A 24,786-nucleotide genomic window follows, 5' to 3' on the forward strand; every position below is an offset into this window, starting at 1 on the left:
AGACACAGACTCACACAGAGACCCACAGACTCACACAGAGACCCACAGACTCACACAGAGACCCATAGACTCACACAGAGACCCACAGACTCACACAGAGACACAGACTCACACAGAGACACAGACTCACACAGAGACCCATAGACTCACACAGAGGCCCACAGACTCACACAGAGACCCACAGACTCACACAGAGACACAGACTCACACAGAGACCCACAGACTCACACAGAGACCCACAGACTCACACAGAGACCCACAGACTCACACAGAGACCCACAGACTCATACAGAAACCCACAGACTCACACAGAGACCCACAGACTCACACAGAGACCCACAGACTCATACAGAAACCCACAGACTCACACAGAGACCCACAGACTCACACAGAGACCCACAGACTCGCACAGAGACCCACAGACTCACGTAGAGACCCGCTGCTCCCCACGCAAGGTGCTGCACGTTGTCGGAGGCAAGAAGCGCGACGCGAGCAAGGCGTCCGAGATCCGCTACCTCATCCGCACGAGGACGCGGCCCACGGGCGACGGCTTCGGCCGCCAGGGCAGCAGCGACGCGGACGACGCCGGCGGTGGCGGCGGCGGAGGTGGCGGCGATGGTGACGACGACGATGATGATGAACGTGACGACGACGAGGAGGAGGAGCGCGGCGGCGAAGACGACGACGACGATGAGGAGGGCGGCACCGGCGGCGGCTCCGGAGGTATTTGTCCCGTGAGCCGCTGACGAGTTCTGCCGCTGATCAACAGCGGTCAGACCCGCCCCCCCCCCCCCCTTGCGCCTCCGATGATGGCGATGAACTGTGCAGGTGTCGGTGATGATGGTGATGATGGTGATGATGGTGATGATGGTGATGATGGTGATGATGGTGCTGTATCTGTGATGATGGTGATGACAGCGATGACTGTACAGGTGCTGGTGTAGCTGTCGGTGATGATGGTGATGATGGTGCTGGTATCTGTGATGATGATGGTGATGACGGTGCAGGTGCTGGTGTAGGTGTCGGTGATGATGGTGATGATGGTGCTGTATTTGTGATGATGATGGTGATGATGGTGATGACTGCGCAGGTACTGGTGCTGGTATCTGTGATGATGGTGATGATGGTGATGACTGTGTAGGTACAGGTGCTGGTGTAGGTGTCTGTGATGATGATGGTGATGATGGTGATGATGGTGATGATGGTGATGATGATGGTGATGATGATGGTGATGATGTTGCTGTATCTGTGATGATGATGGTGATGATGATGGTGCAGGTGCTGCTGCACCCGGAGGGGCGTGGGAGTGGCGGGACCGCGGCTGCCTCATCAGCGGCCGCAGCCACCACAGCGTCGCCATGCTGGGCGGCTTCCTCTTCGTGGCGGGGGGGGAGGTGGACCACCGCGCCGTGCGAGAAGTCCACCGCTACGACCCGCGCCACGACATCTGGATGAGGGTGCCTTTGTCTGCACCGCACCTCTCTGTGTGTTGGTCTGTGACTTCCTGTACGAGTCTGTGGCTGCAGTGTTAGTCTGTGACTTCCTATATGAGTCTGTGGTTGCAGTGTTAGTCTGTGACTTCCTGTACGAGTCTGTGGCTGCAGTGTTAGTCTGTGACTTCCTGTACGAGTCTGTGGCTGCAGTGTTAGTCTGTGACTTCCTGTATGAGTCTGTGGCTGCAGTGTTAGTCTGTGACTTCCTGTACGAGTCTGTGGCTGCAGTGTTAGTCTGTGACTTCCTGTACGAGTCTGTGGCTGCAGTGTTAGTCGGTGACTTCCTGTATGAGTCTGTGGCTGCAGTGTTAGTCTGTGACTTCCTGTATGAGTCTGTGGCTGCAGTGTTAGTCTGTGACTTCCTGTACGAGTCTGTGGCTGCAGTGTTAGTCTGTGACTTCCTGTATGAGTCTGTGGCTGCAGTGTTAGTCTGTGACTTCCTGTATGAGTCTGTGGCTGCAGTGTTAGTCTGTGACTTCCTGTACGAGTCTGTGGCTGCAGTGTTAGTCTGTGACTTCCTATATGAGTCTGTGGCTGCAGTGTTAGTCTGTGACTTCCTATACGAGTCTGTGGCTGCAGTGTTAGTCTGTGACTTCCTGTACGAGTCTGTGGCTGCAGTGTTAGTCTGTGACTTCCTATATGAGTCTGTGGCTGCAGTGTTAGTCTGTGACTTCCTATATGAGTCTGTGGCTGCAGTGTTAGTCTGTGACTTCCTATATGAGTCTGTGGCTCCGGTGTTAGTCTGTGACTTCCTGTATGAGTCTGTGGCTGCAGTGTTAGTCTGTGACTTCCTATACGAGTCTGTGGCTGCAGTGTTAGTCTGTGACTTCCTATATGAGTCTGTGGCTGCAGTGTTAGTCTGTGACTTCCTATATGAGTCTGTGGCTCCGGTGTTAGTCTGTGACTTCCTGTATGAGTCTGTGGCTGCAGTGTTAGTCTGTGACTTCCTATACGAGTCTGTGGCTGCAGTGTTAGTCTGTGACTTCCTGTATGAGTCTGTGGTTGCAGTGTTAGTTTGTGACTTCCTATACGAGTATGTGGTTGCAGTGTTAGTCTGTGACTTCCTATATGAGTCTGTGGCTGCAGTGTTAGTCTGTGACTTCCTATATGAGTCTCTGGCTGCAGTGTTAGTCTGTGACTTCCTATACGAGTCTGTGGCTGCAGTGTTAGTCTGTGACTTCCTGTATGAGTCTGTGGCTGCAGTGTTAGTCTGTGACTTCCTGTATGAGTCTGTGGCTGCAGTGTTAGTCTGTGACTTCCTGTATGAGTCTGTGGCTGCAGTGTTAGTCTGTGACTTCCTGTATGAGTCTGTGGCTGCAGTGTTAGTCTGTGACTTCCTATACGAGTCTGTGGCTGCAGTGTTAGTCTGTGACTTCCTATACGAGTCTGTGGCTCCAGTGTTAGTCTGTGACTTCCTGTATGAGTCTGTGGCTGCAGTGTTAGTCTGTGACTTCCTGTATGAGTCTGTGGCTGCAGTGTTAGTTTGTGACTTCCTGTATGAGTCTGTGGCTGCGGTGTTAGTCTGTGACTTCCTATACGAGTCTGTGGCTGCGGTGTTAGTCTGTGACTTCCTATACGAGTCTGTGGCTGCAGTGTTAGTCTGTGACTTCCTGTATGAGTCTGTGGCTGCAGTGTTAGTCTGTGACTTCCTGTACGAGTCTGTGGCTGCAGTGTTAGTCTGTGACTTCCTATACGAGTCTGTGGCTGCGGTGTTAGTCTGTGACTTACTATACGAGTCTGTGGCTGCAGTGTTAGTCTGCGACTTCCTATATGAGTCTGTGGCTGCAGTGTTAGTCTGTGACTTCCTCTATGAGTCTGTGGCTGCAGTGTTAGTCTGCGACTTCCTATATGGGTCTGTGGCTGCAGTGTTAGTCTGTGACTTCCTGTATGAGTCTGTGGCTGCAGTGTTAGTCTGTGACTTCCTGTACGAGTCTGTGGCTGCAGTGTTAGTCTGTGACTTCCTGTATGAGTCTGTGGCTGCAGTGTTAGTCTGTGACTTCCTATACGAGTCTGTGGCTGCAGTGTTAGTCTGTGACTTCCTGTATGAGTCTGTGGCTGCAGTGTTAGTCTGTGACTTCCTGTACGAGTCTGTGGCTGCAGTGTTAGTCTGTGACTTCCTATACGAGTCTGTGGCTGCAGTGTTAGTCTGTGACTTCCTATATGAGTCTGTGGCTGTAGTGTTAGTCTGTGACTTCCTGTACGAGTCTGTGGCTGCAGTGTTAGTCTGTGACTTCCTGTACAAGTCTGTGGCTGCAGTGTTAGTCTGTGACTTCCTATACGAGTCTGTGGCTGCGGTGTTAGTCTGTGACTTCCTATACGAGTCTGTGGCTGCAGTGTTAGTCTGCGACTTCCTATATGAGTCTGTGGCTGCAGTGTTAGTCTGTGACTTCCTCTATGAGTCTGTGGCTGCAGTGTTAGTCTGCGACTTCCTATATGGGTCTGTGGCTGCAGTGTTAGTCTGTGACTTCCTGTATGAGTCTGTGGCTGCAGTGTTAGTCTGTGACTTCCTGTACGAGTCTGTGGCTGCAGTGTTAGTCTGTGACTTCCTGTATGAGTCTGTGGCTGCAGTGTTAGTCTGTGACTTCCTACATGAGTCTGTGGCTGTAGTGTTAGTCTGTGACTTCCTGTATGAGTCTGTGGCTGCAGTGTTAGTCTGTGACTTCCTGTACGAGTCTGTGGCTGCAGTGTTAGTCTGTGACTTCCTGTATGAGTCTGTGGCTGCAGTGTTAGTCTGTGACTTCCTATATGAGTCTGTGGCTGTAGTGTTAGTCTGTGACTTCCTGTACGAGTCTGTGGCTGCAGTGTTAGTCTGTGACTTCCTGTACGAGTCTGTGGCTGCCGTGTTAGTCTGTGACTTCCTGTATGAGTCTGTGGCTGCAGTGTTAGTCTGTGACTTCCTATACGAGTCTGTGGCTGCAGTGTTAGTCTGTGACTTCCTGTACGAGTCTGTGGCTGCAGTGTTAGTCTGTGACTTCCTATACGAGTCTGTGGCTGCACTGTTAGTCTGTGACTTCCTGTATGAGTCTGTGGCTGCAGTGTTAGTCTGTGACTTCCTGTATGAGTCTGTGGCTGCGGTGTTAGTCTGTGACTTCCTATACGAGTCTGTGGCTGCGGTGTTAGTCTGTGACTTCCTGTACGAGTCTGTGGCTGCAGTGTTAGTCTGCGACTTCCTATACGAGTCTGTGGCTGCGGTGTTAGTCTGTGACTTCCTATACGAGTCTGTGGCTGCAGTGTTAGTCTGCGACTTCCTATATGAGTCTGTGGCTGCAGTGTTAGTCTGTGACTTCCTCTATGAGTCTGTGGCTGCAGTGTTAGTCTGCGACTTCCTATATGGGTCTGTGGCTGCAGTGTTAGTCTGTGACTTCCTGTATGAGTCTGTGGCTGCAGTGTTAGTCTGTGACTTCCTGTACGAGTCTGTGGCTGCAGTGTTAGTCTGTGACTTCCTGTATGAGTCTGTGGCTGCAGTGTTAGTCTGTGACTTCCTACATGAGTCTGTGGCTGTAGTGTTAGTCTGTGACTTCCTGTATGAGTCTGTGGCTGCAGTGTTAGTCTGTGACTTCCTGTACGAGTCTGTGGCTGCAGTGTTAGTCTGTGACTTCCTGTATGAGTCTGTGGCTGCAGTGTTAGTCTGTGACTTCCTATATGAGTCTGTGGCTGTAGTGTTAGTCTGTGACTTCCTGTACGAGTCTGTGGCTGCAGTGTTAGTCTGTGACTTCCTGTACGAGTCTGTGGCTGCCGTGTTAGTCTGTGACTTCCTGTATGAGTCTGTGGCTGCAGTGTTAGTCTGTGACTTCCTATACGAGTCTGTGGCTGCAGTGTTAGTCTGTGACTTCCTGTACGAGTCTGTGGCTGCAGTGTTAGTCTGTGACTTCCTATACGAGTCTGTGGCTGCACTGTTAGTCTGTGACTTCCTGTATGAGTCTGTGGCTGCAGTGTTAGTCTGTGACTTCCTGTATGAGTCTGTGGCTGCGGTGTTAGTCTGTGACTTCCTATACGAGTCTGTGGCTGCGGTGTTAGTCTGTGACTTCCTGTACGAGTCTGTGGCTGCAGTGTTAGTCTGTGGGTCCCAATCTATCTCCCATCCTCTCGCTCCATTTTCTTTCACCCCTCCCCCTATACACACTCTCCCTCGACCTTTCCTCTCTCCCCACCCCTCTCCCCCCACCACCGCCTCTCTCTCTCCCCACCACCGCTCTGCAACAGAGGTCGTAAACGGGTTTTGATTCCTTACCCGTACCCGGCCCCGGCCGCACCAGGGTCGCAAACGGGTACCCTACCCGTACCCGGCCGGGTATCGGGTAGGGTACGGGTATCGGGTACCCGATTGCGACCTCTGGGATGAAGCCATGTTGCAGGCGCAGGTGGGTTGATTCTAGGAACTTGAATTGTGAGAAGAGACAAGACGTTGGGAAATGAGTGACAAACGGTTACTCACCAGTGACTCACGGCCTACCCGTACCCGGCCGCACCAGGGTCGCAAACTCTCCCACTCACTCACCCACCCACTAATTCAGCTACTCACTCACTCACCCACCCACTCACTCACCACCCACTCACGCACCACTCACTCACCCACTCACTCACCCACTCACGAACTCACCCACTCACCCACGCACCCACTCACCCACGCACCCACTTACTCACCCACCAACCAGAGGTCGCAAACGGGTTTTGATTCCTTACCCATACTCGTACCCGGCCGCACCAGGGTCGCCAACGGGTAGCCGGGTATCGGGTAGGGTACGGGTATCGGGTACGGGTAGCCGGGTATCGGGTAGGGTACGGGTAGCCGGGTATCGGGTAGGGTACGGGTATCGGGTACGGGTAGCCGGGTATCGGGTAGGGTACGGGTATCGGCTACCTGATTGCGACCTCTGCCCTGCAGGTGTCCTCCATGAAGAACTGCCGCGAGCACTTTGTCCTGGGGGCGCTGGGCGGCCACCTGATGTCCGCCGGCGGGCGGAACGAGCTGCGCCAGGTGCTGCCCACGGTGGAGCGCTACTCCCCCGGGGACGACTCGTGGTCCTTCGTGCGTCCCTTCGACCGCTCGCTCTCCTGCCACGCCGGCTGCGTGGCGGACGGGCGTCTCTGGGTGTCGGGTAAGATTTGGGCACCGGCGGGCGATGATGCTCTCGCTGAACAGGGCTTGCCCAAACAGTCTGTCGAACGGTGTACTACTTGTGTTGTGGTTATTGCAAACACGATGCCTTCAATAAAGGTGTCAGTTTTGTAGCAGTTTAAAAGGGTAAAAACCTACTACTATATTTTGCCACTGGTAAAAGAGATCTCATAGTGTAAACATTTTTTACTGTAGTAGTAGGGTTTTACCCTTTCAACTGGTACAAAAACTGAATGATGCCTTGTATAAAGGTGTCAGTTTTTGTACCAGTTGAAAGGGTCAAAACCTACTACTATATTTTGCCACTGGTAAAGGAGATGTCTCATAGTGTAAATGCTTACCCCGAGCTCTTAATACTCTGATGGTGCGCTGTCTTTGAGTTGTACGCCTTTTGGCGTCATCTGGTCCAACACCAATGGAGACTAGGCTCTAAGAAAAGCTGTCTCGGGAGTGGACCAATCAACTTCAAGGACAGTGCATATCATTATCATCATCAGAGTTGTTTCTTTTTGTTTGCATTTTGACTGCTTGTGTTGTGGTTATTGCAAACATGATGCCTTGTATAAATTTGTCAGGTTTTGTACCAGTTGAAAGGGTAAAAACCTACTACTATATTTTGCCACTGGTAAAGGAGACGTCTCATAAGGTTTTTCAGGTTGGGTCGCGGGAGCGGGAACGGGCTGTGACCCTCTGTCACTACTACCCGGGTGGTCCATCCCGGTGTGTTGGAGAGTGAATCCACGACGTTTAAAATATTTGAGTACGAATATTCTGGCAAATCGCTGGATGTAATTACCAGCGAAACATCTTCTTGGTTCTTTCGGTAAAGTCACGTAGAAGGGAAATAATAAAATAATAAAAATAAAACATAATAAAATTATATTCTCACGACGTGTCGGCCACAACGCAAGCAGCCGTCCTCAGGTGTCTTTCCGACAGACCTGTTCTTCACCTGAGGACGGCTGCTTGCGTTGTGGCCGAAACGTCGTGAGAATTGTATTTTATTATGTTTTATTTTGGTTATTTTATTATTTCCATTCTACGTGACTTTACCGAAAGAACCAAGAAGATGAATCCCTGCAGTCACGAAAGCTTTAAATCGAAATTTAATAAATAATCGTCAACATGAAAAAAAAAAATTTACTTGAAAGTTCATCGCCATCTTTCGATTTAAAGCTTTCGTGACTGCAGGGATTCATCTTCTTGGTTCTTTCGGTAATTTAGACTGTCTACTTGACAGACTTGTTCTTCAACTGAAGACGGCTGCTTGCGTTGTGGCCGAAACGTCGTGAGAATTATTTAATGAAGTTTTATTTGTATTATTTTATTACTTCCATTCTACGTGACTTTACCGAAAGAACCAAGAAGATGAATCCCTGCAGTCACGAAAGCTTTAAATCGAAATTTTACCAGCGAAACGTCGTGCTACCCGCATTGTAAATGTCGTGGATTTACTCTCCAACACACCGGTGGGCTGAAGCAGTCGCTGATTGGCGCGTTTTGTTAACGCGACAAACCTCAAAGTCTGTTAAAGCTACACGGGGGGGGATCGTTGTGGAGTGAGCGGTGGCGCAGTGGTTAGCGCACTGCGCTACAAACCCGGCCACACGATCTCCATTCACGGCCAACATCAGTGACGAATACCTCATCCTGCCCCACTGGTAGCGTAGAGGCCCGGGCCTGGGCCTCCTCTAGGTCGACTCAGCCTCAAACGAGTACCTGGTGCGGTGTGTAAACATCGCCACTGGGGAGACACAGGCGGCTGGGCGTGGTGCTGGCCACCCACCCCCTCGTGTGCAGCTCCGTCGTAGGTGCTGCTCGCTAACAGCACTTGCCCCAACAGTCTGTCAAGGCTACACGGGGGATCTCCTTTGTCTCTGTTGTATTCACTGTGTGTGTGTGTGTGGTGCGTTGCTGTGTGTGTGTGTGTGGTGCGTTGCTGTGTGTGTGTGTGGTGCGTTGCTGTGTGTGTGTGTGGTGCGTTGCTGTGTGTGTGTGTGGTGCGTTGCTGTGTGTGTGTGTGTGGTGCGTTGCTGTGTGTGGTGTGTTGCTGTGTGTGTGTGTGGTGCGTTGCTGTGTGTGTGGTGCGTTGCTGTGTGTGTGTGTGTGTGTGGTGCGTTGCTGTGTGTGTGTGTGGTGCGTTGCTGTGTGTGTGTGTGGTGCGTTGCTGTGTGTGTGTGTGTGTGTGGTGTGTTGCTGTGTGTGTGTGTGTGTGGTGTGTTGCTGTGTGTGGTGTGTTGCTGTGTGTGTGTGTGGTGTGTTGCTGTGTGTGTGTGTCTGGTGCGTTGCTGTGTGTGTGTGTGGTGCGTTGCTGTGTGTGTGTGGTGCGTTGCTGTATGTGTGTGTGTGGTGTGTTGCTGTGTGTGTGTGGTGCGTTGCTGTGTGTGTGTGTGTGGTGCGTTGCTGTGTGTGTGGTGCGTTGCTGTGTGTGTGTGGTGCGTTGCTGTGTGTGTGTGTGTGGTGTGTTGCTGTGTGTGTGTGTGTGTGGTGCGTTGCTGTGTGTATGTGTGTGGTGCTGTGTGTGTGTGTGGTGCGTTGCTGTGTGTTTGGTGCGTTGCTGTGTGTGTGTGTGTGGTGCGTTGCTGTGTGTGTGGTGTGTTGCTGTGTGTGTGTGTGGTGCGTTGCTGTGTGTGTGTGTGGTGCTGTGTGTGTGTGTGGTGCGTTGCTGTGTGTGTGTGTGGTGCGTTGCTGTGTGTGTGTGTGTGGTGCGTTGCTGTGTGTGTGTGTGGTGTGTTGCTGTGTGTGTGTGTGGTGTGTTGCTGTGTGTGTGTGTGGTGCGTTGCTGTGTGTGTGTGTGGTGTGTTGCTGTGTGTGTGTGTGTGTGGTGCGTTGCTGTGTGTGTGTGTGTGTGGTGCGTTGCTGTGTGTGTGTGGTGCGTTGCTGTGTGTGTGTGTTGCTGTGTGTGTGTGTGGTGCGTTGCTGTGTGTGTGGTGCGTTGCTGTGTGTGTGGTGCGTTGCTGTGTGTGTGTGTGTGGTGCGTTGCTGTGTGTGTGGTGCGTTGCTGTGTGTGTGTGTGGTGCGTTGCTGTGTGTGTGTGTGGTGCTGTGTGTGTGTGTGGTGCGTTGCTGTGTGTGTGTATGGTGCGTTGCTGTGTGTGTGTGTGTGGTGCGTTGCTGTGTGTGTGTGGTGCGTTGCTGTCTGTGTGTGTGGTGTGTTGCTGTGTGTGTGTGTGGTGTGTTGCTGTGTGTGTGTGTGGTGCATTGCTGTGTGTGTGTGTGGTGTGTTGCTGTGTGTGTGTGTGTGGTGCGTTGCTGTGTGTGTGTGTGTGGTGCGTTGCTGTGTGTGTGTGTGTGTGGTGCGTTGCTGTGTGTGTGTGTGGTGCGTTGCTGTGTGTGTGTGGTGCGTTGCTGTGTGTGTGTGGTCCGTTGCTGTGTGTGTGTGGTGCGTTGCTGTGTGTGTGTGGTGCGTTGCTGTGTGTGTGGTGCGTTGCTGTGTGTGTGTGTGTGTGGTGCGTTGCTGTGTGTGTGTGTGTGTGGTGCGTTGCTGTGTGTGTGTGTGTGTGGTGCGTTGCTGTGTGTGTGTGTGTGTGGTGCGTTGCTGTGTGTGTGTGTGTGGTGCGTTGCTGTGTGTGTGTGTGGTGCATTGCTGTGTGTGGTGTGTTGCTGTGTGTGTGTGTGTGGTGCATTGCTGTGTGTGGTGTGTTGCTGTGTGTGTGTGTGTGTCGCCGTTCCACTCACTACAGGTGGCGTTACGAACACTGCCCAGTACCAGAACTCGCTGCTGGTTTACGACCCCGCGCTGGTGAGCCATGTTCCATTTACTGGCTGCCAACCGCAGCCTGAACTTCATCATCATCATCACGGTGGCTAGGAGATGTTAACTACCTCGCCTGGTATACAGGAGTTCGTGGGTTCCATCCCGACCCTGACGCCTGCTGCTGCATATTTGGAGTTTGTGTGTCTCTCCCCATTGGCGCGTGGATTTTTCTCCGGGTCCTCCGATTTTTACGTCCACATTTAGAATCAACGTCACGACCTTTAGAGTGTTTGGCTGCTGATGACAAGCCGCTTAGTTGAGCTATCATTTGTGGTAACCAGTTTGCTTCTGAAAAAGATCTATATAGCTCAGTGGAGCTTGAGCTGATAAAGTAAAAAAAAACATTTATAATTTTTTTGTTTAGTTCTGTACGTACGCCAACACCAACCCATAGGCGTCCCCTCTCTCTTTCTCTCCCGCTATTGTATCATAATCAAAAGCACCTAGCACGGACCCCAACACCCAAACACTCCAACACCAACGGTGGGAAGCCATGGGCTAGCCTCTACTGCAGAGGTCGCAAACGGGTTTTGATTCCTTACCCGTACCCGTACCCGGCTGCACCAGGGTCGCAAACGGGTACCCGTACCCTACCCGATATCCAGCTACCCGTACCCGGCCGGGTATCGGGTAGGGTACCCGATTGCGACCTCTGGGATGAAGCCATGTTGCAGGCGCGGGTGGGTTGATTCTAGGCACTTGAATTGTCGGAAGAGACAAGACGTTGGGAAATGAGTGACAAACGGTGACTCACCAGTGACTCACGGCCTACCCGTACCCGTACCTGGCCGCACCAGGGTCGCAAACGACTACCCGTACCCGGCCGGGTACGGATAGCCGGGTATCGGGTAGGGTACAGGTATCGGGTACCCGATTGCGACCTCTGCCCTACTGTAATCATTATTTTATTACAGTGGGACCTCGGTATACGACCGCTTTGGAATACGGCGAATTTGGTACATGTCATGTTTTGACAAGAGAAAAAATGTCTTGGGATACGACGTCTTGCTTGGGATACGACGCCTTGCTTGGGATACGACGCCTTGCTTGGGATACGACGCCTTGCTTGGGATACGACGTCTTGCTTGGGATACGACGTCTTGCTTGGGATACGACGTCTTGCTTGGGATACGACGTCTTGCTTGGGATATGACGCCTTGCTTGGGATACGACGTCTTGCTTGGGATACAACGTCTTGCTTGGGATACGACGTCTTGCTTGGGATACGACGTCTTGCTTGGGATACAACGTCTTGCTTGGGATACGACGTCTTGCTTGGGATACGACGTCTTGCTTGGGATACAACGTCTTGCTTGGGATACGACGCCTTGCTTGGGATACGACGTCTTGCTTGGGATACGACGTCTTGCTTGGGATATGACGCCTTGCTTGGGATACGACGTCTTGCTTGGGATACAACGTCTTGCTTGGGATACGACGTCTTGCTTGGGATACGACGTCTTGCTTGGGATACGACGTCTTGCTTGGGATACGACGCCTTGCTTGGGATACGACGTCTTGCTTGGGATACGACGTCTTGCTTGGGATACGACGTCTTGCTTGGGATACGACGCCTTGCTTGGGATACGACGCCTTGCTTGGGATACGACGTCTTGCTTGGGATACGACGTCTTGCTTGGGATACGACGTCTTGCTTGGGATACGACGTCTCGCTTGGGATACGACGTCTCGCTTGGGATACGACGTCTCGCTTGGGATACGACGTCTCGCTTGGGATACGACGTCTTGCTTGGGATACGACGCGCTTGCTAGAACTTGTGTGGGTCGGGATGAGTCACCGCGTGTACCCCGTTCACGACTGAAACAAAGCACCGCTCCTCAGTCTCCCTGTACAGTAGATCTCGTTCAGTGTACAACTCTTGCTAGAACTCTCTGTGTGAGCCGCGTACGGCGCCGCGTGCCGCGGCGCGTGGATTTTGTTGTTGCGTTTGTGTATTTGTCGCCGGTGACTTTGTGTTTCGCATCGAAATCTGCCCCAGCGATGTTGCCGCTGGCAGCGATGAAAGTGGTTTAGATGTCAAAAGTCTCTTCCTCCGCCCCCATCTCCCGCTCACTCCTCTCCCCTCCTCATCCTCCCATCTCATCCCTTCTCCCCACTCCCTCCTCCCTCCTCCCCTCTCTTCTCTTCCTCCCACTCTCTCTTCCTCCTCTTCTACCCCCATCTCCTGCTCGCTCCTTTCTCCTCCTCATCCTCCCATCTCATCCCTGATCCCCACTCCTCTCCTCACTCCCCTCCTCTCCCTCTCTCCTCCCCCTCTCTGCCCCCTCCTCCCCCGCTCCCTCCCCTCCTCTCCTCCCCCTCTAACCCCCCCCCACCCCACGCAGGACGTGTGGGCCCCGTGCAGCGCGATGCCCCAGCGGCGCGTCTACCACTCGATGGCGGCCGTGAGCCGTCGTCTCTACGTGCTGGGGGGCAACGAGCTGGACCACAACAACGACCGCGTCATGGTGCGCCACATCGACCGCTACAGCCTGGACACCGACCAGTGGACGCGCTGCACCACCGCCCTCAGAAAAGGTGCCGCGGTGTCTCCAGGCGGTGGGGGGGGGGGGGTGCAGTGGGTGCAGTGGGGGGGGGGGGTGCAGTGGGGGGGGGGGTGGAGTGGGGTGCAGTGGGGTCAGGTGGGGGTGCAGTGGGGTGCAGTGGAGTGCAGTGGGGTGGGGGTACAGTGGAGTGGGGTGCAGTGGGGGGGTGGGGGTTCAGTGGGGTGGAGTGGGGGGGGGTGCAGTGGAGTGGGGTGCAGTGGAGTGGGGTACAGTGGGGTGGGGGTGCAGTGGGGTGGAGTGGGGTAGGGTGCAGTGGGGTGCAGTCGAGTCGTGTCGTGTGCAGTGGACTGGGGTGGGGTGCAAAAGGGAGACAAAGGCGGCCGGGCGTGGTGCTGGCCACCCACCCCCTCGTGTGCCGTTCCGGCCTTCATAGGTGCTCGCTAACAGCACTTGCCCCTACAGTCTGTTGAGGCTCCACGGGGGATCTTTGTCTTGTGAAGCTGAAATTGAACCTGAAACTCTGCTGCAGGTCAGAATGAAGCCGGAGTCGCAGTGCACGCTGGGAAAATCTACCTGGTCGGCGGATACTCCATCGTCATCAACGAGCCCCTCGCATCGGTGCAGGTGAGGCAAAGGTGGCGGCGTTAGAGACAGGGAGACAGAGACAGCGTTGGAGACAGGCGGTTTGAGTCCGTGTTGACGGTGCGGTGTGAGCGTGTCTGTGTGTGTGTCTGCGTGCGTGTCTGTGTGTGTGTCTGTGTGCGCGTGTCTGTGTGCGCGTGTCTGTGTGCGCGTGTCTGTGTGCGCGTGTCTGTGTGCGCGTGTCTGTGTGTCTCTGTGTCTCTGTGTCTGTGTGTCTCTGTGTCTGTGTGTCTGTGTGTCTCTGTGTCTCTGTGTCTCTGTGTCTCTGTGTCTGTGTGTCTGTGTGTCTCTGTGTCTGTGTGTCTGTGTGCGCGTGTCTCTGTGTCTGTGCGTGCGTGTCTCTGTCTGTGTGTCTCTGTGTCTGTGTGTCTCTGTGTCTGTGTGCGCGTGTCTGTGTGCGCGTGTCTGTGTGCGCGTGTCTGTGTGCGCGTGTCTGTGTGTCTCTGTGTCTGTGTGTCTCTGTGTCTGTGTGTCTGTGTGTCTCTGTGTCTCTGTGTCTGTGTGTCTGTGTGTCTCTGTGTGTCTGTGTGTCTCTGTGTCTGTGTGTCTGTGTGTCTGTGTGTCTGTGTGCGCGTGTCTCAGTGTCTGTGCGTGCGTGTCTCTGTGTCTGTGTGTGCGTGTCTCTGTGTCTGTGTGTCTCTGTGTCTGTGTGCGCGTGTCTCTGTCTGTGCGTGCGTGTCTCTGTGTCTCTGTGTCTGTGCGTGTCTCTGTGTCTGTGTCGTGTGTCTCTGTGTCTGTGTGTGTGCGTTTCTGTGTGTGCGTGTCTGTGTCTGCGTGTCTGTGTGTCTGTGTCTGCGTGTCTGTGCGTGCGTGTCTGTGTGTCTCTGTGTCTGTGTGTGCGTGTCTGTGTCTGTGTGTGCGTGTCTGTGTCTGCGTGTCTCTGTCTGTGCATGCGTGTCTGTGTGCGCGTGTCTGTGTGTCTGTGTGTCTCTGTGTCTGTGTGTGCGTGTCTGTGTCTGTGTGTGCGTGTCTGTGTCTGCGTGTCTCTGTCTGTGCATGCGTGTCTGTGTGTGCGTCTCGCTCACAGATCCTGGACGTGTTTGCTGGACGGGGGGAGCAGGGGGATCGGGGCGGCGAGCGGCTGCTCACTGGGCCCGCTCTGCCCTTCGCCTCCAATGGCGTCGCCGCCTATTTCCTGCCCCGACCCAGCACCTGCAAACCCCACAGCCTGTGGTAGTAGAGACACGGGGGAGACACGGGGGAGACACGGGGGAGACACGGGGGAGACACGGGGGAGACACGGGGAGACACGGGGGGACAGGGGAGAGACACGGGGGAGACACGGGGGAGACACGGGGGAGACACGGGGGAGACACGGGGGAGACACGGGGGAGACACGGGAGAGACACGGGGGAGACACGGGGGAGACACGGGGGAGACACGGGGGAGACACGGGGGAGACACGGGGGAGACACGGGGGAGACACGGGGGAGACACGGGGGAGACACGGGGGAGACACGGGGGAGACACGGGGAGACACGGGGGAGACACGGGGGAGACACGGGGGAGACACGGGGGAGACACGGGGGAGACACGGGGGAGACACGGGGGAGACACGGGGGGACAGGGGAGAGACACGGGGGAGACACGGGGGAGACACGGGGGAGACACGGGGGAGACACGGGGGAGACACGGGGGGACAGGGGAGAGACACGGGGGAGACACGGGGGAGACACGGGGGAGACACGGGGGGACAGGGGAGAGACACGGGGGAGACACGGGGGAGACACGGGGGAGACACGGGGGAGACACGGGGGGACAGGGGAGAGACACGGGGGAGACACGGGGGAGACACGGGGGAGACACGGGGGAGACACGGGGGGACAGGGGAGAGACGCAGGGGAGACACGGGGGAGACACGGGGGAGACACGGGGGAGACACGGGGGGACAGGGGAGAGACACGGGGGAGACACGGGAGAGACACGGGGGAGACACGGGGGAGACACGGGGGAGACACGGGGGAGACACGGGGGAGACACGGGGGAGACACGGGGGAGACACGGGAGAGACACGGGGGGACGGGAGACAGCGGAGACACAGCGGAGACACGGGTGGGGGGGGGGGGACATGGAAACCAATAGACGGGGGGCGTTGAGCGGTGCGCATAGATACCGGTGTTGGTTATAGACACAACAACAACAACCGCCATTCGCCACTAAGTGGCGGTGACGTCACCACGACGCTTGTGCCAGGCCAAGTGCACCTTGAGGCCACGTGAAGTGTAGAACGCCCGCTGGCAGGAGGTCACGGGGCAGGCCCAGGTGCCACGGGTCGACTGACTGAGATGACCGAGATGACTTGCTGATGCACCACCTTTGCCCCCTACTGTACCAACTTGCTGTGCTTTAGCCACCCGGCGCACACACACACACACAGACACACAGACACACACACAAGCAATCTCCATCTCTCATGCACACGGGTACATGCAGACCCACAGAGACGCACAGAGACACACAAAGATCCCCTCTTATAGCCTTAGCAGGCTAGTTGGGGCAAGTGCTGTTAGCGAGCAGCAACGATGAGATGACACACACACACACACGCATCACGCATGTAAGAAAGGGGAACAAATAAAATAATACATCTATATGAAAGTAATTTTTTATTAAGTTTACATTGAGTACAAACAGCGTCGGTCCATTTCGTCATTCGTTCAAAACGTTACGCGTCCGATTGAAATAAATAAATAAAACATTAACCTGGGTCAAGTTCTTCGCGTTAGAAGGTGGAAATCCATAGCGGCCCAAACCCGCACTGTTCACCCCGTGTTCTTGCACGGGGTGATTGCGTTCTTCAGGTCCACACGGCGTACTGCCGTTTCAATACGGGCGACGAAGAATTAATAATGTCTATTTGTTTGTGTTTCTCCCTTGCGATGGACGAACGTTGAGATTTATAAAGGGCACGGGGTGACCGATAAGGTCTGAATTGGTCCGCGGTAAGGTAGGGAGGGCACTGATCAGGGGTTGACAGGTATGGAGACCCAGAGAGACCCCCACAGAGACCCCCACGGAGACCCCCACAGAGACCCACAGACCCCCACAGTGACCCCCACAGTGACCCCCACAGTGACCCCCACAGTGACCCCCACAGAGACCCCCAACAGAGACCCCCACAGAGACCCCCACAGAGACCCCCACAGAGACCCCCACAGAGACCCCCACAGAGACCCACAGACCCCCACAGTGACCCCCACAGAGACCCCCAACAGAGACCCCCACAGAGACCCACAGACCCCCACAGAGACACCCACAGAGACCCCCAGAGACCCCCACAGAGACCCACAGACCCCCACAGTGACCCCCACAGTGACCCCCACAGTGACCCCCACAGAGACCCCCACAGAGGCCCCCACAGAGACCCCCACAGTGACCCCCACAGTGACCCCCACAGAGACCCCCACAGAGACACCCACAGAGACCCCCACAGAGACCCCCACAGAGACACCCACAGAGACCCCCACAGAGACCCCCACAGAGACCTCCACAGACACCCCCACAGAGACCCCACAGAGACCCCCACAGAGACCCCCACAGAGACCCACAGAGACCCCCACAGAGACCCCCAGAGACCCCCAGAGAGACCCCCACAGAGACCCACAGAGACCCCCACAGAGACCCCCACAGAGACACCCAGAGACCCACAGACCCCCACAGTGACCCCCACAGTGACCCCCACAGTGACCCCCACAGTGACCCCCACAGTGACCCCCACAGAGACCCCCACAGAGACACCCACAGAGACCCCCAGAGATCCCCACAGAGACCCACAGAGACCCCCACAGAGACCCCCACAGAGACCCCCACAGAGACCCCCACAGAGACCCCCACAGTGACCCCCAGAGACCCCACAGAGACCCCCACAGAGACCCCCACAGAGACCCCCACAGAGACCCCCACAGAGACACCCACAAAGACCCCCACAGTGACCCCCACAGAGACCCCCACAGAGACCCACAGAGAGACCCACAGAGACCCCCAACAGAGACCCCCAGAGACCCCCACAGAGACCCACAGACCCCCACAGTGACCCCCACAGAGACCCCCACAGAGACCCACAGAGAGACCCACAGAGACCCCCAACAGAGACCCCCACAGAGACCCCCACAGAGACCCCCACAGGGACCCCCACAGAGACCCCCACAAGGACCCCCACAGAGACCCCAGAGAGACCCCCACAGGGACCCCCACAAAGACCCCCACAGAGACCCTCACAGAGACCCCCAGAGACCCCCACAGAGACCCCCAGAGACCCACATAGACCCCCACAGAGACCCCCACAGAGACCCCCAGAGACCCCCACAGAGACCCCCAGAGACCCACAGAGACCCACAGAGACCCCCACAGAGACCCCCACAGAGACCCCCACAGAGACCCCACAGAGACCCCAACGGAGACCCCACAGAGACCCCCACAGAGACCCCCAGAGAGACCCCCACAGAGACCCCAACAGAGACACACAGAGACCCCCACAGAGACACCCACAGAGACCCCCACAGGGACCCCCACAGAGACCCCCACAGAGACTCCACAGAGACCCCACAGAGACCCACAGAGACCCCACAGAGACCCACAGAGATCCCCACAGAGACCCCCACAGAGACCCTCAACAGAGACCCCCACAGAGACCCCCACAGAGACCCCCACAGAGACCCCCACAGAGACCCCCAACAGAGACCCCCACAGAGACCCCCACAGAGACCCCCACAGAGACCCCAACAGAGACCCCCACAGAGACCCCCACAGAGACCCCCACAGAGACCCCCAACAGAGACCCCCACAGAGACCCCCACAGAGACCCCACAGACCCCCACAGAGACCCCCACAGAGACCCCACAGAGACCCCCACAGAGACCCCCACAGAGACCCCCACAGAGACCCCCACAGACACACAGAGACCCCCACAGAGACCCACAGAGACCCCACAGAGACCCACAGAGACCCCCACAGAGACCCCCACAGAGACCCCAACAGAGACCCCCACAGAGACCCCCACAGAGACCCCCAACAGAGAACCCCACAGAGACCCCCACAGAGACCCCACAGAGACCCCCACAGAGACCCCCACAGAGACCCCACAGAGACTCCCAGAGACCCCCACAGAGACCCCCAGAGACCCCCACAGAGACCCCCACAGAGACTCCCAAAGACCCCACAGAGACCCCCACAGAGACCCCCACAGAGACCCCCACAGAGACCCCCACAGAGACCCATATCTGTCAACCCATACGGTTCACCCCGTACTTTTGCACGGGGAAATTGCGTTGTTCAGATGCCATAAGGCGTACAGCCGTTTCAATACGGGCTCAACACTTGCTACCGTCTCGTTTGCTTCCTCCCTTGCGATGGGACTTTGCGGTACGAGAGTTGAGATTTGTACCGTGGCACGTGTGGGGTGACCAATTGGTCTGCGGTCAGGTCGGGGCACCGACAGTTACGGGAACCACGAACTCGTTTTCACGCAACGAGTCGCCGCCGTTTGCATCGCGAGTTTGACGGCGGCGGGGGTCACGGGGTCACGGGGTCACAGGTCTCTCCGGGTTGTTGCTGGGACTGCGAACGGCACCAAGACGGCGGCTGCCGTGCGTGGTGACGTCCCCCCCCCCACCGCCGTCGACCAGAGGTCGCAGACGGGTTTTGATTCCTTACCCGTACCCGGCCGCACCAGGGTCGCAAACGGGTACCCGTACCCGGCCGGGTATGGGTACCCGTACGCTACCCGTACCCGTACCCTACCCGATACCTGGCTACCCGTACCCGGCCGGATATCGGGTAGGGTACGGGTATCGGGGTACCCGATTGCGACCTCTGGAATGAAGCCATGTTGCAGGCGCGGGTGGGTTGATTCTAGGATCTTGAATTGTGAGAAGAGACAAGACGTTGGGAAATGAGTGACAAACGGTGACTCACCAGTGACTCACGGCCTACCCGTACCCAGCCGCACCAGGGTCGCAAACGGCTACCCGTACCCGTACCCGGCCGGGTACGGCTAGCCGGGTATCGGGTAGGGTACGGGTATCGGGTACCCGATTGCGACCTCTGCCGTCGACGCAGCAGCAAACCAAAACGCACCGTTGCCCGAGTTCATGATCCGTGCCATTGTCGTGGTTCCGTGTGGCGCTGCTGCTGCCGCTGGTGGTGGTGGTGATGTCGGTTTACACGTTTTGCGTCGCTGAAAAGCCGGACGAAAACAATCATTAACGCTGCGGCTGCTGCCGCTGTTGTTGTTGCTGCTGTTGTTGTTGCTGCTGCTGTTGTTGTTGTTGACGCTCGTACCTCCCCCCCCCCCGCGCGTTTTCGTGAGTCGGGCCGCGGACGCGTTTGTCCGTTGGCTGTTCCTCGACGTTTCGCAGCACGCGCCCCGCTAAGGCTTCTCTCTCCTCGGGTCGTCTCAACTCCGTTCTACCCCAAATCCTTTTCGCTACTCGATGGAAAAAGCTCTTCCACCCCCCCTCACACCTGAGACACGCGTGGGCCGCGAAACGTCGGACCTCGTTGACTGATGCGCAGTGGTGACGGACCCCCCCCTCTGGACCCCCCCCACCCCAATGCACCAAACCACTGACCAGCGCGTGGTGGAATACGGTCAAAGCAACTCCCCAAAGGGCTGCACGTTATTAATAAAAGATCTTGGCGAGGAACGCGTTTTGCTTGACTTATTACATCAGCGTTGGGCGGTGCTTCACCTTCCCCTGGTAGCCCCGTGGTGGAAATTCCACGTTCCTGTGGCCGGGGTAGAGGGGGCGGGGGGGGCAACCAGCGTCTCCTGAATGAGTAAGCACTTCCCTGGATTCCCTTAACCCCCCATCGTGCTTGAGCGAGACCCAGGCGGTAATCGCCGTACGGTCTTCGCTTTTTATTCCGATTCCGTGCCGACGGCGTGCGACGCGCACGCGCGCCATCGCAACGGAAACCAGAAGCAAAGATTTGTAACAATAATGATGTGTTGGGCACAACGAGGCGCCCACCCGTGCCTCGCGGCAAGGGCAGCGCGTGGCAATCTCACATCCGTCGTGCACACGGGCACGTGCAGACCCAGAGACGCACGGAGACACACAGAGATCCCTCCCCTCTTATAGCCTTAGCAGGCTAGTTGGGGCAAGTGCTGTTAGCGAGCAGCGACGATGAGATGACACCAGAGGTCGCAAACGGGTTTTGATTCCTTACCCGTAACCGGCCGCACCAGGGTCGCAAACGGGTACCCGTACCCATACCCGGCCGTACCCGTACCCTACCCGTACCCAGCCGGGTACGGGTACGGTACAGGTATTGGGTACCTGATTGCGACCTCTGGGATGAAGCCATGTTGCAGGCGCGGGTGGGTTGATTCTAGGAACTTGAATTGTGAGAAGAGACAAGACGTTGGGAAATGAGTGACAAACAGTTAGTCACCAGTGACTTACGGCCTACCCGTACCCGTACCCGGCCGCACCAGGGTCGCAAACGGGTACCTGTACCCGGCCGGGTAAGGGTAGCCGGGTATCGGGTAGGGTACGGGTATCGGGTACCCGGTTGCGACCTCTGGATGACACACACACGCATCACGCATGTAAGAATGGGGGAACAAATAAAATCTATATTAAAGTAATTTTTTTATTAAGTTTACATTGAGTACAAACAGCATCGGTCCATTTCGTCATACGTTCAAAACTTTACGCGTCCGAATGAAATAAATAAAATAAAACATTAACCTGGGTCAAGTTCTTCGCGTTAGAAAGTGGAAATGCATAGCGGCCAAACCCGCACTGTTCACCCCGTGTTCTTGCACGGGGTGATTGCGTTCTTCAGGTCCACACGGCGTACAGCCGTTTCAATACGGGCGACAAAGAATTAATAATGTCTATTTGTTTGTGTTTCTCCCTTGCGATGGGACTTTGCAGGACGAACGTTGAGATTTATCAAGGGCACGGGGTGACCGATAAGGTCTCAATTGGTCCGCGTTAAGGTAGGGAGGGCACTGATCGGGGGTTGACAGGTATGGAGACCCACAGAGACCCCAACAGAGACCCCCACAGAGACCCCCACAGAAATCCATAGCTGTCAACCCATACGGTTTACCCTGTACTTTTGCACAGGGAAATTGCGTTGTTCAGGTCCACACGGCGCACAGCCGTTTCAATACGGGCGACAAAGAAAACATTTTTGGCGCCGTCTGTCGTAGATTGGCGGCGGTCGTGTCGACACAGTTCTCCGCGGTGAGCAGCGACATCTTTAAAAACGACGCTGCTGCTGCTGCTGCTACTGCTGCTACTGCTGCTACTGCTGCTGCTACTGCTGCTACTGCTGCTACTGCTGCTACGCCTCTCCGACGCCTGGGAACGGCAAAGGCGTCATTGCCCCTGAACCATCCCAAGAACAGGAATTGGTGGCGAAGCCTCTGCCGTTGGCACGGCCTCGTTTCCTGGAACCCTTCGCCTCCGCTTAGCACCGGGGGGTGTGGCGACGTACGGCGAGAAAGACGTTCGTCGTTGCGCGTTGTGCACGTACGTTGTCATCGTACACCTCCCTTCAACGGCTACGACAACAACTAAAAATTAACCCGTAAAAACAAAGTTTTTCACTATAAATCCTTTATCTGCGTGGCATCGGTTTTATTTTATTATTCATTTCTGTTTTTCTTGAGTAAAAGTTTCATTTTTATCACATTGGTATTTTAAATTAAATATGAACATTTTTTTATTCCTAAAAAGTGTAAAATTTTTGAAAAGATTTTTTCACGAAAATTCATTGTCACGCACAACGAGTCTGTGTGCAAAATGTCAGCTCGATTGGATCACGGGAAGTAGGTTAAACAACGACCGAAATATTTGCACGGTCGTAAGCGCGCAAGCAAAGCAAGCAAGTGAACTTAATATAAAGGATTTAAAAATACCCCGAAGTGGAACATCTCAGCGCCGTACGCCGAGCCGCCTGTAGTTCCACCGTCATCCACGCGAGGTCACCAGCCCCGCACCTTGACGGCCGCAGCGAGGAACGGACTGCTGAAAACGCCCGGGCGGTGATCTCACAAGACTCGGGAGGGAAATCCGACTGCGGCCGGGAACCGCAGGGCGTTTAAATCGCGAGTTTACGAGGCGGTTTTGCCATTGGGGAACACTTTTCGCACAACGAAGCGGAAACGCGCTCGCAGTCGTAGCGCGGAATAGTCACGTTATTAGCACGTGGCACGTACGCCGTGTGTGCGGTGTGCGCAGTGGTAGCAGCAGCAACGTCGCATCTCACGAAACTCGCAGCGTCGTCACATGATGTACGGGGCACAGGAACGCATCGGCCCGCGTCGGAACGAGCAATTGCCGTGTTTCAGTTCCCGTGTTTCCGAACACGCCAATTGCTCCGATGCAGTAACGCCGTTGTTGCCGTTGTTGGTGACGTTACCCCCAAGAAAGCCTCAACCGAGCCTCAAGACTGCTCTTCAGGAGGTTCCTGCCAAGTTCATCGCCGCTGTGCGATCTGCCCCGACTGGACACCGGCAGTTAAATTTCGATGTAAAGCTTTCGTGACTGCAGGGATTCATCTTCTTGGTTCTTTCGGTAAAGTCACGTAGAATGGAAGTAATAAAATAATAAAAATAAAACATGATAAAATAATTCTCACGACGTTTCGGCCACAACGCAAACAGCCGTCCTCAGGTGGAGAACAGGTCTGTCGTGAAGACAGCGTCTGAAAGCCTGGGATGTTTCATTCAGACTCTGTCTTCTCGACAGACCTGTTCTCCACCTGAGGACGGCTGCTTGCGTTGTGGCCGAAACGTCGTGAGAATGATTTTATTATGGTTTATTTTTATTATTTTATTATTTCCATTCTACGTGACTTTACCGAAAGAGCCAAGAAGATGGACACCGGTAGTATCGCACAAAAAGAGCTCCCCGTGAGCTCTTTAGACTCCTCCGGTGTCAAGAAATGTTCCCATTCTGCGTGGGGGGATGATGTTTGGACATCACCGGCGAATTACATCGCGCCGTGTGTCTGTTGTTCTTTGCCGCAGTTAGCTGCGTGGTGAAATCGGAGAACCCGGAGGGAAACCCGCTGCAGAACAGGGGCAGAAATACAAAACTCGATTTTGGAATTGAACCGAGGCCCTTCTTGCTGCGAGGTGCGCGGGTGTCATCACTGAGCACCATTTAGTTACCACCCTGCCCGATCGGTGGTGAGATGTTAACTACCTCGCCTGGTATACAGGAGGTCGTGGGTTCGATCCCGACCCTGACGTCTGCTGCTGTGTATTTGGAGTTTGCGTGTCTCTCTCATCATCATCACGGTGGCTAGATGTTAACTACCTCGCCTGGTATACAGGAGGTCGTGGGTTCGATCCTGACCCTGACGCCTGCTGCTGTATATTTGGAGTTTGCGTGTCTCTCTCTCTCATCATCATCATCACGGTGGCTAGGAGATGTTAACTACCTCGCCTGGTATGCAGAAGGTCGTGGGTTCGATCCCGACCCTGACGCCTGCTGCTGTATATTTGGAGTTTGCGTGTCTCTCTCTCATCATCATCACGGTGGCTAGGAGATGTTAACTACCTCGCCTGGTGTGCAGGAGGTCGTGGGTTCGATCCCGACCCTGACGCCTGCTGCTGTATATTTGGAGTTTGCGTGTCTCTCTCTCTCATCATCACGGTGGCTAGGAGATGTTAACTACCTCGCCTGGTGTGCAGGAGGTCGTGGGTTCGATCCCGACCCTGACGCCTGCTGCTGTATATTTGGAGTTTGCGTGTCTCTCTCTCCGCGTGGATTTTTTTTCTCTGGGTCCTCAGGGTTGTCCCCCCCCCACCCCAACCACATTTGGAATCGCCGCATGCATGTCGAAGAGTATTTGTCTCCTGCTAGAACTTTCCGCACGACGTTGATGCCGCGCAGACGGAGCCCATCGTTTGTTACCCTTTATTCTTTCGCTAAAGTCGCCACGTAGGTAAAAAATGAAATTAAAATTAATAAAAATAAAACAATAAAATCCCGACGTTTCGGAGGCAACACAAGTCTCCGTCATCAGGTGGGACCGTCACAGCCAGATTTGCTGTATCTTGATGCATCTTGATGCAGCAAATCTGGCTGTGACGGTCCCACCTGATGACGGAGACTTGTGTTGCCTCCGAAACGTCGTGATTTTATTGTTTTATTTTTTATTAATTTTTATTAAATTTTTTACCTACATGGTGACTTTACCGAAAGAACTAGGAGTACGAATCCTTGCAGTCACGAAAGCTTCGAATCTAGAACCATCGTTTGTTGTGGCCGGTTGGACGCTTCCAAAGAGAAGCTACGTGGC

General features: G+C 55.1%; 1 protein-coding gene across 2 annotated transcripts in view; it reads left to right on the top strand.

Annotated features, from left to right (window-relative positions):
• Window positions 1-14,747, top strand: part of KLHL32 (kelch like family member 32) — a 37,716-nt gene extending 22,969 nt beyond the window's left edge. For both annotated transcript variants that reach the window (XM_078880319.1, XM_078880320.1), the window contains exons 7-13: window positions 456-723; window positions 1,279-1,457; window positions 6,379-6,592; window positions 10,295-10,353; window positions 12,715-12,907; window positions 13,406-13,500; window positions 14,546-14,747. In XM_078880319.1, coding sequence (XP_078736445.1) covers window positions 456-723; window positions 1,279-1,457; window positions 6,379-6,592; window positions 10,295-10,353; window positions 12,715-12,907; window positions 13,406-13,500; window positions 14,546-14,695 — 1,158 coding nt within the window. In that variant the 3' untranslated portion in view covers window positions 14,696-14,747. The remainder of the gene's footprint in view (window positions 1-455; window positions 724-1,278; window positions 1,458-6,378; window positions 6,593-10,294; window positions 10,354-12,714; window positions 12,908-13,405; window positions 13,501-14,545) is intronic.
• The last annotated feature ends 10,039 nt before the right edge of the window (window positions 14,748-24,786 follow it).

This window comes from Lampetra fluviatilis, chromosome 57 (assembly GCF_964198595.1).
Source record: "Lampetra fluviatilis chromosome 57, kcLamFluv1.1, whole genome shotgun sequence".
NCBI lineage: Eukaryota > Metazoa > Chordata > Hyperoartia > Petromyzontiformes > Petromyzontidae > Lampetra > Lampetra fluviatilis.